Source organism: Rattus norvegicus, chromosome 3 (assembly GCF_021556685.1).
Source record: "Rattus norvegicus strain SHRSP/BbbUtx chromosome 3, alternate assembly SHRSP_T2T, whole genome shotgun sequence".
Taxonomy (NCBI): domain Eukaryota; kingdom Metazoa; phylum Chordata; class Mammalia; order Rodentia; family Muridae; genus Rattus; species Rattus norvegicus.
The window spans coordinates 123,576,496-123,590,336 of NC_141536.1; the positions used below are offsets into that span (position 1 = coordinate 123,576,496).

Below are 13,841 nucleotides of genomic sequence, written 5' to 3' on the forward strand. Positions count from 1 at the left end.
TGCCGTTTTGTCCTAACCACAGTGTCCTTTGCCTTACAGAAGCTTTGCAGTTTTATGAGATCCCATTTGTCGATTCTTAATCTTAGAGCGTAAGCCATTGGTGTTTTGTTCAGGAAATTTTTTCCAGTGCCCATATGTTCCAGATGCTTCCCCACTTTTTCTTCTATTAGTTTGAGAGTATCTGGTTTGATGTGGAGGTCCTTGATCCACTTGGTCTTAAGATTTGTACAGGGTGATAAACATGGATCAATCTGCATTCTTCTACACGATAACCTCCAGTTGAACTAGCACCATTTGCTGAAAATGCGATCTTTTATCCATTGGATGGTTTTGGCTCCTTTGTCAAAAATCAAGTGCCCATATGTGTATGGGTTCATTTCTGGGTCTTCAATTCTATTTCACTGGTATATCTGTCATTCTCTGTACCAATACCATGCACTTTTTATCACTATTGCTCTGCAATACTGCTTGAGTTCAGGGATAGTGATTCCCCCAGAAGTCCTTTTATTGTTGAGGATAGTTTAACTATCCTGGGTTTTTTGTTATTCCAGATGAATTTGCAAATTGTTCTCACTAACTCTCAAAGAATTGGATTGGTATTTTGATGAGGATTGCATTGAATCTGTAGATCACTTTTGGTAAAATGGCCATTTTTACTATGTTAATCCTGCAAATCCATGAGCATGGGAGATCTTTCCATCTTCTGAGGTCTTCTTCAAGTTCTTTCTTCAGAGTCTTGAAGTTCTTATTGTACAGATCTTTTACTTGCTTGGTTAAAGTCACACCGAGGTACTTTATATTATTTGGGTCTATTATGAAGGGTGTCATTTCCCTAATTTCTTTCTCGGCTTGTTTCTCTTTTGTGTGGACGAAGGCTACTGATTTATTTGAGTTAATTTTATACCCAGCCACTTTGCTGAAGGTATTTATCAGGTTTAGTAGTTCTCTGGTGGAACTTTTGGGATCACTTAAATATACTATCATATCATCTGTAAATAGTGATATTTTGACTTCTTCTTTTCCAATCTGTATCCCCTTGATCTCCTTTTGTTGTCTGATTGCTCTGGCTAGAACTTCAAGAACTATATTGAATAAGTAGGGAGAGAGTGGGCAGCCTTGTCTAGTCCCTGATTTTAGTGGGATTGCCTCAAGTTTCTCTTCATTTAGTTTAATGTTTGCTACTGGTTTGCTGTATATGGCTTTTACTATGTTTAGGTATGGGCCTTGAATTCCTATTCTTTCCAGGACTTTTATCATGAAGGGGTGTTGAATTTTGTCAAATGCTTTCTCAGCATCTAATGAAATGATCATGTGGTTTTGTTCTTTCAGTTTGTTTATATAATGGATGACATTGATGGTTTTCCGTATATTAAACCATCCCTGCATGCCTGGGATTAAGCCTACTTGATCATGGTGGATGATTGTTTTGATGTGCTCTTGGATTCGGTTTGCCAGAATTTTATTGAGCTTTTTTGGGTCGATATTCATAAGGGAAATTGGTCTGAAGTTCTCTTTCTTTGTTGGGTCTTTGTGTGGTTTAGGTATAAGAGTAATTGTGGCTTCATAGAAGGAATTCGGTAGTGCTCCATCTGTTTCAATTTTGTGGAATAGTTTGGATAGTATTGGTATGAGGTCTTCTATGAAGGTCTGATAGAATTCTGCACTAAACCCGTCTGGACCTGGGCTCTTTTTGGTAGGAGACTTTTAATGACTGCTTCTATTTTGTTAGGAGTTATGGGGTTGTTTAAATGGTTTATCTGTTCCTGATTTACCTTCGGTACCTGGTATCTGTCTAGGAAATTGTCCATTTCTTGTAGATTTTCAAGTTTTGTTGAATATAGGCTTTTGTGGTAGGATCTGATGATTTTTTGAATTTCCTATGATTCTGTAATTATGTCTCCCTTTTCATTTCTGATTTTGTTAATTTGGACACACTGTGTCCTTTATTAGTCTGGCTAAGGGTTTATCTATCTTCTTGATTTTCTCAAAGAACCAACTTTTGGTTCTGTTGATTCTTTCTATGGTCCTTTTTGTTTCTACTTGGTTGATTTCAGCTCTGAGTTTGATTATTTCCTGCCTTCTACTCCTCCTGGGTCTATTTGCTTCTTTTTGTTCTAGAGCTTTTAGGTGTGCTGTCAAGCTGCTGACATATGCTCTTTCCTGTTTCTTTCTGCAGGCACTCAGCGCTATGAGTTTTCCTCTTAGCACAGTTTTCATTGTTTTTGGGTATGTTGTACCTTCATTTTCGTTAAATTCTAAGAAGTATTTAATTTCTTTCTTTATTTCTTCCTTGACCAGGTTATCATTGAGTAGAGCATTGTTCAACCTCTATGTATATGTGGGTGTTCTACCCTTATTGTTATTGAAGACCAGCTTTAGCCCCTAGTGGTCTGATAGGACGCATGGGATTATTTCTATCTTTCTGTATCAGTTGAGGCCTGTTTTATGACCTATTATATGGTCAATTTTGGAGAAAGTACCATGAGGTGGTGAGAAGAAGGTATATCCTTTTCTTTTAGGATAGAATGTTCTATAAATATCTATTAAGTCCATTTGGTTCATGATTTCTCTTAATCTGTCTATGTCTCTGTTTAATTCCTGTTTCCATGATCTGTCCATTGGTGAGAGTGGGGTGTTGAAATCTCCTACTATTATTGTGTGAGGTGCAATGTGTGCTTTGAGCTTTAGTAAGGCTTCTTCTATGTATGTAGCTGCCCTTGTATTTGGAGCATAGATATTTAGGATTGAGAGTTCATCTTGGTGGATTTTTCCTTTGATGAATATGAAATGTCCTTCCTTATCTTTTTTGATGACTTTTAGTTGGAGATTGATTTTATTCGATATTAGAATGGACACTCCAGCTTGCTTCTTCCGACCATTTGCTTGGAAAGTTGTTTTCCAGCCTTTCCCTCTGAAGTAGTGTCTGTCTTTGTCTCTTAGGTGTGTTTCCTGTAGGCAGCAGAATGCAGGATCCTCATTGCATATCCAGTTTGTTAATCTATGTCTTTTTATTGGGGAGTTGAGGCCATTGATGTTGAGAGATATTAAGGAATAGTGATTATTGCTTCCTGTTATATTCATATTTGGATGTGAGATTATGTTTGTGTGCTTTTCTTCTCTTTGTTTTGTTGCCAAGACGATTAGTTTCTTGCTTTCTAGGATGTAGCTTGCCTCCTTATGTTGGGCTTTACCATTTATTATCCTTTGTAGCACTGGATTTGTAGAAAGATATTGTGTAAATTTGGTTTTGTCATGGAATATCTTGGATTCTCCATCTATGTTAATTGAGAGTTTTGCAGGATACAGTAACCTGGGCTGGCATTTGTGTTCTCTTAGGGTCTGTATGACATCTGTCCAGGATCTTCTGGCTTTCATAGTCTCTGGCGAGAAGTCTGGTGTGATTCTGATAGGGCTGCCTTTATATGTTACTTGACCTTTTTCCCTTACTGCTTTTAATATTCTTTGTTTATTTTGTGCATTTGGTGTTTTGACTATTATGTGACGGGAGGAATTTCTTTTCTGGTCCAATTTATTTGGAGTTTTGTAGGCTTCTTGTATGTTTATGGGCATCTCTTTCTTTAGGTTAGGGAAGTTTTCTTCTATGATTTTGTTGAAGATATTTACTGGTCGTCTGAGCTGGGAGTCTTCACTCTCTTCTATACCTATTATCCTTAGGTTTGATCTTCTCATTGAGTCCTGGATTTCCTGTATGTTTTGGATCAGTAGCTTTTTCCATTTTTCATTATCTTTGACAGTTGTGTTGATGAGTTCTATGGAATCTTCTGCTCCTGAGATTCTCTCTTCTATCTCTTGTATTCTGTTTGTGATGCTTGTATCTACGGCTCCTTGTCTCTTCCTTTGGTTTTTCTATATCCAAGGTTGTTTCCCTGTGTCCTTTCTTTATTGCTTCTATTTCCATTTTTAATTCCTTCACCTGTTTGATTGTGTTTTCCTGGAATTCTTTCAGAGATTTTTGTGATTCCTCTCTATAGGCTTATACTTGTTTATTTATGTTTTCCTGCATTTCTCTAAGGGAGTTCTTCATGTCTTTATTGAAGTCCTCCAGCATCATGATCAAATGTGACTTTAAATCTACATCTTGCTTTTCTGGTGTGTTTGGATATTCAGTGTTTGCTTTGGTGGGAGAATTGGGCTCCGATGATGCCATGTAGTCTTGGTTTCTGTTGCTTGGGATCCTGTGCTTGCCTCTCTCCATCAGGTTTTCTCTGGTGTCACCTTGTTCTGCTATATCTGTCAGTGGCTAGATCGTCCTAGCGGCCTGTGTGTCAGGAGTGCTGTAGACCTGTTTTCCTGTTTTCTTTCAGCCAGTTATAGGAACAGGATGTTCTTCTTTCGGGCGTATAGTCTTTCCTGTCTCCTGGTCTTCAGCTGTTCCTGTGGGCCTGTGTCCTGAGTCCACCCGGCAGGTCGCTTGGAGCAGAAAAGTTGGTCTTACCTGTGGTCCCGTGGCTCAAGTTGCTCGTGGTGGGCTGCTTTTGAGCTCTCTGTGAGGGCGGCAACCAGGAGGACCTGTGCTGCTTTTTCCTGGGGCCCCCGTTCACCGGGGTCCCAGATGGCGTTAGGTGTTTTCCTCTGGAGTCAGAAATGTGGGCAGAGTGTAGTCTCTTCTGGCTTCCCTGGCGTGTCTGCCCCTCTGAAGGTTTAGCTCTCCCTCCCACGGGATTTGGGTGCAGAGAACTGTTGACCAGATCCCTTCAGGTCCCGGTGGTGTCTGCCCTTCTCAGTCTTTTTAATGTTACTTGTATGTGTGTTTTCAAGGCTGACCATTTGGTATTGAGTAGCCAATGGGTGTCCTTTTCTAGAAACACTATTGCTCTCACCCTCAGAATTCCTCTAGGTATTTGTGTAGGGTTCCGGCCTCCTGCTTTCTCGTGTCCAAGTTAGTAAGTCTAGTGGTGTCAGCATTTTTCAAGTACTTCTACACGTTTTAGTTCTGTAGTAATTTCATGTTTCTAGTCCTTAATACAGAGCATTTTACAGGTTATACTGAGATTATCAGTGCTAAAATTCTTATTTCATAATTACTGGCCATCTAGATATTGAAAACCTTGATGTTCTTTTAATATTAGACAAACCCCTTGTCTTGAGATCTTCACAGCTCTAGGACACACATGTTCCAACACTATTTGGAGGTGTTCTTTTTCTTAGTTGGAACTCACTACTGCTTTAGGCTCTGTACATCAGCATTCTTTGAGTTGTCCCTGAATCACTGGTTTTGTGGCACTGGTTATTTAGAATTGAGTGGTGATGTTGGTGGTAAACTAATACCCGTCTAAGAGCATTTTTGAGCATCAGCTTCTGAGGCCACCTGGCGGGGGGGCAGGGAGTTACTTCCTTGCAACAAACATAGAAGGAAGGATAAGAAAAAAATCCTCTCTCTCTCTCTCTCTCTCTCTCTCTCTCACACACACACACACACACACACACACACACACACACACACAATATATGGTGGGGATTGGGGCGGCAACAACAGCCAACTTAATATTCAAAATATAATTTAATATTTATCACTCATATTTTAGGATACATGGTCAAAAGATTTAAGAAGGATGTTGTGTTAGTATATAGCTCTTGAAATCTGGGTGTTGGTGGTGAGGTTCGGTCTGAACAATACCTATCACATTCTGTGAATTCGCACTGCCATATGTTAACATGCTGATTTTTGTCTGCATAGTCTCTCATTAAATTGGTTTATTTTAACTTTCAATTTATGCTTGTGTTTGAAACAGGACATGCTGCCATGGATATTGCAAAGGCATATGCTGATTATAGAATAATTGATATGATAAAAGAAAAACTAGATGAACTGCCCAAACCAACAGATAATCAAAAAATGAAAAGCAAGCTTCCTAAACTGAAGACAGAAGGCACAGATGTTAAGAAAGAAGAGGTAAAAACAAAAAGAAGCTACCAACTAGTAGCAGGACACCCTTAAGCTCTTGGGGCAACAGTGGCATTATGTTGCTGTGTACAGCAAGGGAGGGCAGCATCCTATGTGAACCTTTGGCAGTAATTACAAAGACATATCTAGCAAGAAAATTACTATTACTGAAAATTCTATACAGTACTCATTGTAAACAGAATCCACATGAAATACAGATGGGTCAATGATTAGGATATTGAAAAAAGAACTGATGTTGAATTTGTATCTACATGGTCCCAAATTTTACAGATTTGTGAGATGCCTCAAGCATAGAGGAAAAAGACAGTCAAGAAGAAATTGCTATTAGTAAAGATGTCCTAAGTGCATTTCCAAGATGGAGGCTTCTTTAGGGGCACACATGGTTCACTGGAGATCCTTGTAAGGCAGAGACCAGTCAATGAGAGTAAAGGAATAAAAGACTTCATGCCATCACATTGGGGGCCAGGGAACGTAGATAGAGCAGAATGAGCTGAGTCAGGGAACTGGGCAGAAGACACAGAGTTCTGATTGTGGACTGATTGTGGCAGTGGCGTCTCTACCAAATGCTGCCCCTGCTAAACACACCGTTACCATTTTAGTAGTATCCATAGCACAAATAGCCATAGATCAGGGATAGGTACCTTGAAAACTCAGATTATCTGTCCCCAGCAGGACTAATTAAGTGGAGTCCAACAAGGCAAACTAATTATCTTGCCGTGCCTAGAGCTACAGTACTTATAATATTCTATCTTATCTCAAATTTTATCAACTTCCTTTTTTCCTAACTTCAAAGTAAAATGTAGACAAAAAGGTATAGTGAGTGCTTGATTTTAGCAATTTATACTTTAAAAATGTTTTTCCAGGGAACACTGTCATCCATTTACACTGTGCCAGCAATAACAGAGGAGAAGAAAATACACAGGGATAATGTGGTTTACCTCAATTCTCTGATTACCAGTGGCTTCACTAAGAAAGTGGATATCACATTTATCCCTAAAAGGGTGAGTATTTTGAGGAAAGCCTCCATAACACAACAGAGAGCATACACTCTCATTTTTTTCACATGCTGACTCTACACAGGTCATCTGACTAAACACCAGCATCTGTCTTTCACAGTCACCTCTGTGGTGGTCTCACAATCACCTCTGTGGTGGTCCCTTGGCCAGGTTCTGAGACAAAATGTTAACTCCAGAAGTCTGGCTCCATTTGTTACTATATCTATACTAGTAATTACATTTTCCTTAAGGGACTGGAATCTTCTTCAATCAATGGCATTTCTTAGAGCCATTCAGTCATCATATTATATAGACACTTGGTATTGTAACTTCTCAGACCCTATTCCTTACCAAAACATCTTGGAAGCTTCATACAATCAAGGCTGAACAAACTCACTAGTCTCCTAGAATATCTGCCCTTAAATAGGTGGAGACATCTGTGGGGAAAGGAGTTATCTTTCCAGTACCCATCCAGCCAGGCTGAAGATGTATCACTCTCTGCCTTCTGTTACAAAAAAAATAACTTGTCTTCTACATTACACTTCCCAATTCCTTTGATCTTGTGTGTTGCTATCATGGAACCAAACAGCAGTTGGCCCCAAGATGACTAGGGAAGAAATTGAAGGGCACTTCTGACCTCTGTTCCTAGAAGGGTCTCACCAGAAATAGTGATGTTCACATAGCCACCACGGTCATAAGATAGAGTAACGCAGTAGAGCGCACTTTCTTTGGTTCTTTTTTTTTTTTTTTTTTTTCGGAGCTGGGGACCGAACCCAGGGCCTTGCGCTTCCTAGGTAAGCGCTCTACCACTGAGCTAAATCCCCAGCCCCTAGAGCGCACTTTCAATGTGTACTTAATAGTTCCAGTTGAAACTGGGAAGTCTTAGGATGAAACTATAACTCATGAATAGAGTACTCATCTAGCATGTGCTTAGTTAAAAAAATGTGTGAGAGTGAAAATTGCTGTCCATCATGCTAACAGCTGTCTCAACTTTGGCTGTTTATGTAAGATTTGGAGTCCTGAAGCCACAACAGCACAGCTGATCAGGAAGAGGGAACTCCGGAGAGAGAGGTTCACATATGAGGTGGACTTTGAAGACTTCATGATGCCTTTCCAAAAGAACATCACAGAGAAAGCTCAGGCACTGGAATCAATGCTCAAGAATTAAGTCAGTACAGTAGCCTCCTGGGAGAAGTGCTCTGTGGCCTCAGAGTTTGGAGAAAGTACGTATTTCCATCAAAGCCAAAGCAACTCATGCATTAAGAATTTGTTATTAAAGACCAGTTCTTGCTGCAACAGCTATAACAATACTGAGTTGTATTATGCAGCTCCCTTTCAGGTTGCAATGAATGGCAGGTCATCCATATAAATTTCCCAATCTTCACTAAGGGTTAAGTAGGCCACATGGCAGTTATAAATATTGTCAAAAATGTTTCAGATGTGCTCCATTATGTTTATTAAAAATAATTCTAGTGAGCATGCAAGAACCTGGGGTCAACTCCTAGAGCCATGTTTTAAAAACTAACAGTAGTGGTTTTGAATATAGACATATTAAGAAAAGCTCTTAACAATTAGTATAGGTGAACATGCCTATAATCTCAGCACTGTGGAGGCAGAGAATCGAGAACTGGGGGCTATCCTGTTTATAACGAAACTGTATCTCAAAAAAGAGTACTGAGAACATAGCCCAGTGGTAGATAGTTCACCTAAATTGGTTTACAATGTGAAATGATGATGATGATGATGATGATGATGATGATGATGATGAGTCTAGTAGGAATTGGCAGGAACACAAATTAATACCAGGAAAGGAAGATGCCATATAACCCATAGATGTGGGAATTTGTTCCTCAAACCACAGTGTAAAAATGCCTCAAACACCTTGGGCCAGGTAAACTTTAAACATGTACATGCCACTGTTTTCCTCTATTCTGATACTGTAGAGTTCTTGAGTCTTGAATAGCAGTTCCATCCCGTGGAAGCAACTCTCAACTAGTGACTAAACAAAATTGGAGTTTTGGTTGGATGACTGAAGTGTGGACCATAGAGCCCTAGGATAGTGTTAATGTCTAAAAGGTCATATATATTTCTCCATCCTCCCAAATATACCTCTCTCTGCTTCTAGGTAGCTTCCTTAAGGGTTCAAACTAACACTCAAAACCATGGAAATAACCTGTTATGATCTTACTATAAAATAAAAATTTCTCTACTTTGGAGAAATTGCAACTAAGGGTCCATTCAAATGGACTTTATATAATAGCTGATGATTTGAGCAAAATTTCCAGATACTAGAAAATTCTATCCAAGCGTGATTAGAGATATAATATTCCCTTAATATGTTTGGAGAGAGGGAATCAAAGAATAAAGATGGGTTTAGGAAATCCTGCATCAAGAACTGATAAAGGAATTATGGGGAAAAGGAGTCTAGCATGAAGCCCAGCTGCCCAGTGGGAGTTAAGCTTAATGCCTGATCCCTTTTTAGGGAGAAGATATCCTTATAAAGCTGCTATTTAAGAACATAGGACAGTCATTTTACAAATATCCCTGGGTTTTTGTCATATGATTTTCCCAAGAACAGATGCAAACACTATGTTTGAAGCAACAATACCAAGATTGTGACATGTACCTTCTTCAGTACCACGTTAACCAGAAGTCGGAGTGTGGGAAGTTGGTGTCCCGCAGCGTCCTGTGTGTTGTGTCTTGGGGGGTATCTTTGAAAGTATATGAAGTCAGTTTATGAATGTCACTCATTATAATCAATATCCATGCCTGGCTCCATGTGGGACAAGTGCTAATAATGATATGATATTTGGTGTCAGGTTTCCATTTCTTAAATATGTGCCTTTCCTCTGATGGTCAAGGCTTTCTCTTCTCCATTAATCTTGGTAATGTAAGCAGTATGCACTCATGTATTCATTTCTTACTTGACTGACTGACTGTGGAGACAACTCCAAATGCAAGCTGATTACTAGTCTTGCCATAAATTCCTCTTCTACCTTGAACTTTTACAACAGGGAAAACACGGGCGAATTTACTCCAGATCCCTCTTCCAGGGGAGGTTTACAGATAGGATGCAGAAATCACTTACAGCTGTATAACTATTACCACAAGCTTCCTATCTTTGGAAAATCCCAATTTTCCGAACAAGTTGGTTTTGTGTCTCCCAAGGGCCCAGTCTCCTCCCCTTTTTCTATTATTTTTTAAAAATTGGTTTTAAATATTTCAGTTTACATTATCTTAAATGTGCACATTTGTGAAGTATAACATGGTATATAGATTATTAATAAACATCAAATTATTGGACTGGAGAAATGGTTAAGAGAGCTTGTTGCTCTTACAAAGATCTTGAGTTCCATTTCCGGTATCCCTTTCAGGCCCCTCACAACTGTGTGTAACTCCTGTCCCAGGGATCCACTGCCCTCTTCTGGCCTGCAAAGGCACTGCACACACATGCTGTACTTAGCATTAATGTAGATGAAACACTCATATATGGAAATCTTTTAATTAAAAAAACAAACAAAAACCCCTTAAATTCTAATGCCACTTACTGCCATAGGGCAACAAGAGTGTGGACATATAAATAAACTTTCTTTTTCTGCTGTTAGTCTGCCTTTCTTTTAGTCTTATTCACAAGCTCCAGGAGCTGAACACAAACAGGAGCAGAAGGTTCTCTCCTCTGTGTCAGCCTTTACTAACACCATTAGATTAGCTTGACTCTCAAATTGTCCCTTATTCTCCCGACAGAAACCATTAAAATTCAACTGCTAATAACTGATGTCTCCTGACATCAGAAACAAGAGAACTGAATACACTATCAGATATTCATCTCTATCTCACTTATGTGTAGAGACTTTTGTAAACATAAACTGAGAGGAGACCAGTCCTAATTTGCACTCTTTCTCCACATATGAATTTTTTTTCTTTCTAATGGCTTAATTCACTTGAAGTGGAACTGTGTGTGAAAGACATTCAAGTGGAGTTTAACACTAAGACCAAACAGAGTGAAGTCAGAGTTCCTCCAATACCCTGAGAAAGAAAGCATTGGTGGTGTTACCCGAGTTTAGGGACAGCAGCAGCAGCAACAGGAGCTGGGAGATGGGTCTCACCTTCAAAACCTAGCATGGGAAACATGTGTGTCCATCACAGTTATTCTGTATAGGAAGCTTTACTGGCATAAAAGTCTGTCAGTGTTACATGAAAAGATAGCCACATAGATTATACAACACCTAGACTTGTAATTATGCAATGGGTCAAGGGAAGTTTTCTGGGTTTGCAGAGTTTGGGGTATAAATCCTATATTAGCTTCTATTTTATTCTAACTTGTAACCTCTATTTTTAAACAATAAAAATGTAGTACTTTGTAATAAACACATTCTTTTAAAGGACAAACGGTTGGTGCACAGAGGTCTAGAGTATCAAAGTGTCTAGAGTTTTTCTAGTCAGGAACTCTGAGTCAAGAACTGAAGAACAAGTAACCTGAGAAGGGAGCACCTCTGAGACAAGGATAGGCAAGTGAAAGAGGTCAAGCAGGGGAACTCCAGGGGTGGTTAGAACATCAGCAAAAGATCCAGGTATCTGGATTTCTGAATCACCATTAATCCATACCAGCTAAGGGGTGAAGAAATGGTGTTCAGGGCCAGAGGTAATTCCACAGAAGACATGATACCTATCTTCTAGAGAGCGTGGAGAAACTGTGATGGATGCATGGCGCAGTATAATGTGCTTATTTGCTTTTACACCATGTGAACATGGGTAAAAACATGAGTTTTATATACAGACTCAGATTTGAATATTTTCCTAACTGTATGTCTATTTGCCAAGTACCAGTAGCCATGGAATCTCGGTTTCATCATTTGTAAAGAGGGGATAATAGTTGTGTGACCTTAGAGGGTAGCTTCACAGGAACCAGCCATATGTGTTAACAACCTCAGGGCAGCCAGCCATGTGCCCATGTACAGTTGGTAGTCAGCTGTGGTCTGCTGTGAACCATCAGGCAGTAAGGAAAACCAAAGTAGGCAAGAGGAAGAGGAGCAGCAGATCTGGACAGCAAGGCAATGCAAGTTTGCTAAGACACCCTCGTCTGTACTGAGTTAAAATGTTCAATTCTTAGTTTAAGTGACAGAAGCATATACTTATTTATGATGTAGCTAGCTTCTAGTAATCAGACGTGGGCAAATCATACTTGCTATAAGATATTGGTACTAATTCTAGTCATGGCAATTTCAGTAGATAGTAGCCCAAAGGTTTACTTTTTAAAATTTTGTTTTGATTTCCTCCAGCATCGCAATAGTTTTGTAGGTTAAACTGGTTCATAGGAACAGGCTGAGTTAAGATCCCTAGTTCAAGTAATTTTTACGCAGAAAGTTCTCAGACAGAACTTGCCAGAGAAAGGGACAAGATGAAGCAGGAGAAAGAATTAAGGATGTGAAATCAAGAAGGAATTTGCTCTGGCCTGTGGCATGTGACACTGTGGAGGATGGATGTACCAATAGAGGTTGTCTTACCCACTGAGGAGGCTGGGATGTTACCTCCAGCATCAGACACTAGATAGCTCGTGGTCAGAAGAGAACCCTCACAGCCATCAACTGGCTGGGTGATGACGGACTCCTTTCAGGAAAGGTGTGAGAGTCATTCTCCATCATCACCTTTACTAAAGAAGAAAGGCCTAATCAATGAGCTAGGGCACACCAACATGCATGTCTGTGAGACCATTTCCTGAGACCTCTAGGTCATTAGAGGTCCAAACAGTTTAGCTCAGTAGCAGATTCGAAATTTGAATAGATTACAGGATGGTGATTGGAAGATGGTTACTGGGAGTGTGTCCCTGAATGTCATATCTGGCTCCGAGAACTTCCTATTTCTGATTCTCTCTGATTCTATTTGCAATGTGATAAAGATGGTCTTGTGCCACATGTTCCTTCATAACTTCAGTGTTCACCCTCATGATGAGCCCTGGACCATGGAGCCAAGGGAGCCACGAGATCTAGTACACAAGAACAACACTCCAGAGAGGGAGGCAGCTTTGAGCCTCCACTCTCATCAGCTGAGCACGGATGAGCTAGCTGGCACAAAGGAGCACTAGCTGGCAAAGGAAACCTGAATAGGATACTGGCAACACCTTCCATAAATGTGTGCTTTGTATTGAAAAGTTTTAGGGCAGAGGTTGAGAAGTTAATTCTTTGAGGTCATTTTGCATATCAGGCTTTCTCTTTCAAATGAATTCGATTTCATAAGCCTGTCTTATTTACTACTAAGAATAAAATTGAAGCATGAATGAGAACAGCAATGCAAACTCAACTGCCATCTACTTGCATCTAAGAATGCAATTCAAAATCCCGTTGCCAGTTTCTGTTTCTTCAAATTTTAGTATTATTGGACATTGGGGTGTATAAACATCAGAGACAGAAAGATGATTTCTTCCCCATATTCTGGGATAAGATTACATCTACTAGGTACAAATGAATTGGCCCCAGTAAGTTAGTTTAGCAACTTATATTAAATTTTCAATTTAAGAAATTCAGTATGGAGCCACAAATGATGCCCAAGAGACCCACTGAACTCACATCTTGTATTGGAGGAGGGTGGTATAAGAAGAGGGAAGGGGGAGGCTGAGTTATCTTCTACAGAGAGACACTAATTTTATGAAGTCAACTGGACTTTATTGTGTTTTTTTTTAACCATTTCCATGGACTGTATGAATTTTGTGGATTTCTGTTTGTTTAACTTATGGATCCTAGGGGAAATTTACAAATGAAGGTAAATGGGACATTCGTGCAGATCAAAGAAACTCACGATAACATCCTCAGATCCTTCGGCAGTAATTACTACATCTAGCCATGTCTTAGTAACAAGGAAGAACTAAATATTCTGTTTGCATTCTGGAAGTCAGTGGAGAGTTCTTTTATCCCAAGTAAACCATT

The 13,841-nt window shown here is 39.6% G+C and overlaps 1 protein-coding gene and 1 long non-coding RNA gene across 24 annotated transcripts in view; one reads left to right on the top strand and one right to left on the bottom strand.

The window, feature by feature from the left end:
• Ankef1 (ankyrin repeat and EF-hand domain containing 1) overlaps positions 1-13,841 on the top strand; it is a 73,769-nt gene that overhangs the window by 59,630 nt on the left and 298 nt on the right. For 22 of the 23 annotated variants that reach the window (NR_172025.1, XM_087650980.1, XM_087650982.1 and 19 more), the window contains 3 exons: positions 5,754-5,914; positions 6,790-6,927; positions 7,931-8,144. Coding sequence is in view for 22 of the 23 variants with exons in the window: in XM_087650980.1 (XP_087507106.1) it covers positions 5,754-5,914; positions 6,790-6,927; positions 7,931-8,089 (458 nt within the window). In the remaining variant the exon portion in view is untranslated. Of the gene's footprint in view, positions 1-5,753; positions 5,915-6,789; positions 6,928-7,930; positions 8,232-13,841 lie in introns of those variants that run through there. The other variant, NM_001393870.1, reaches the window with a different exon arrangement.
• LOC108350472 (uncharacterized) overlaps positions 1-13,841 on the bottom strand; it is an 85,347-nt gene that overhangs the window by 26,451 nt on the left and 45,055 nt on the right. The gene's annotated exons all lie outside the window — the stretch shown is intronic.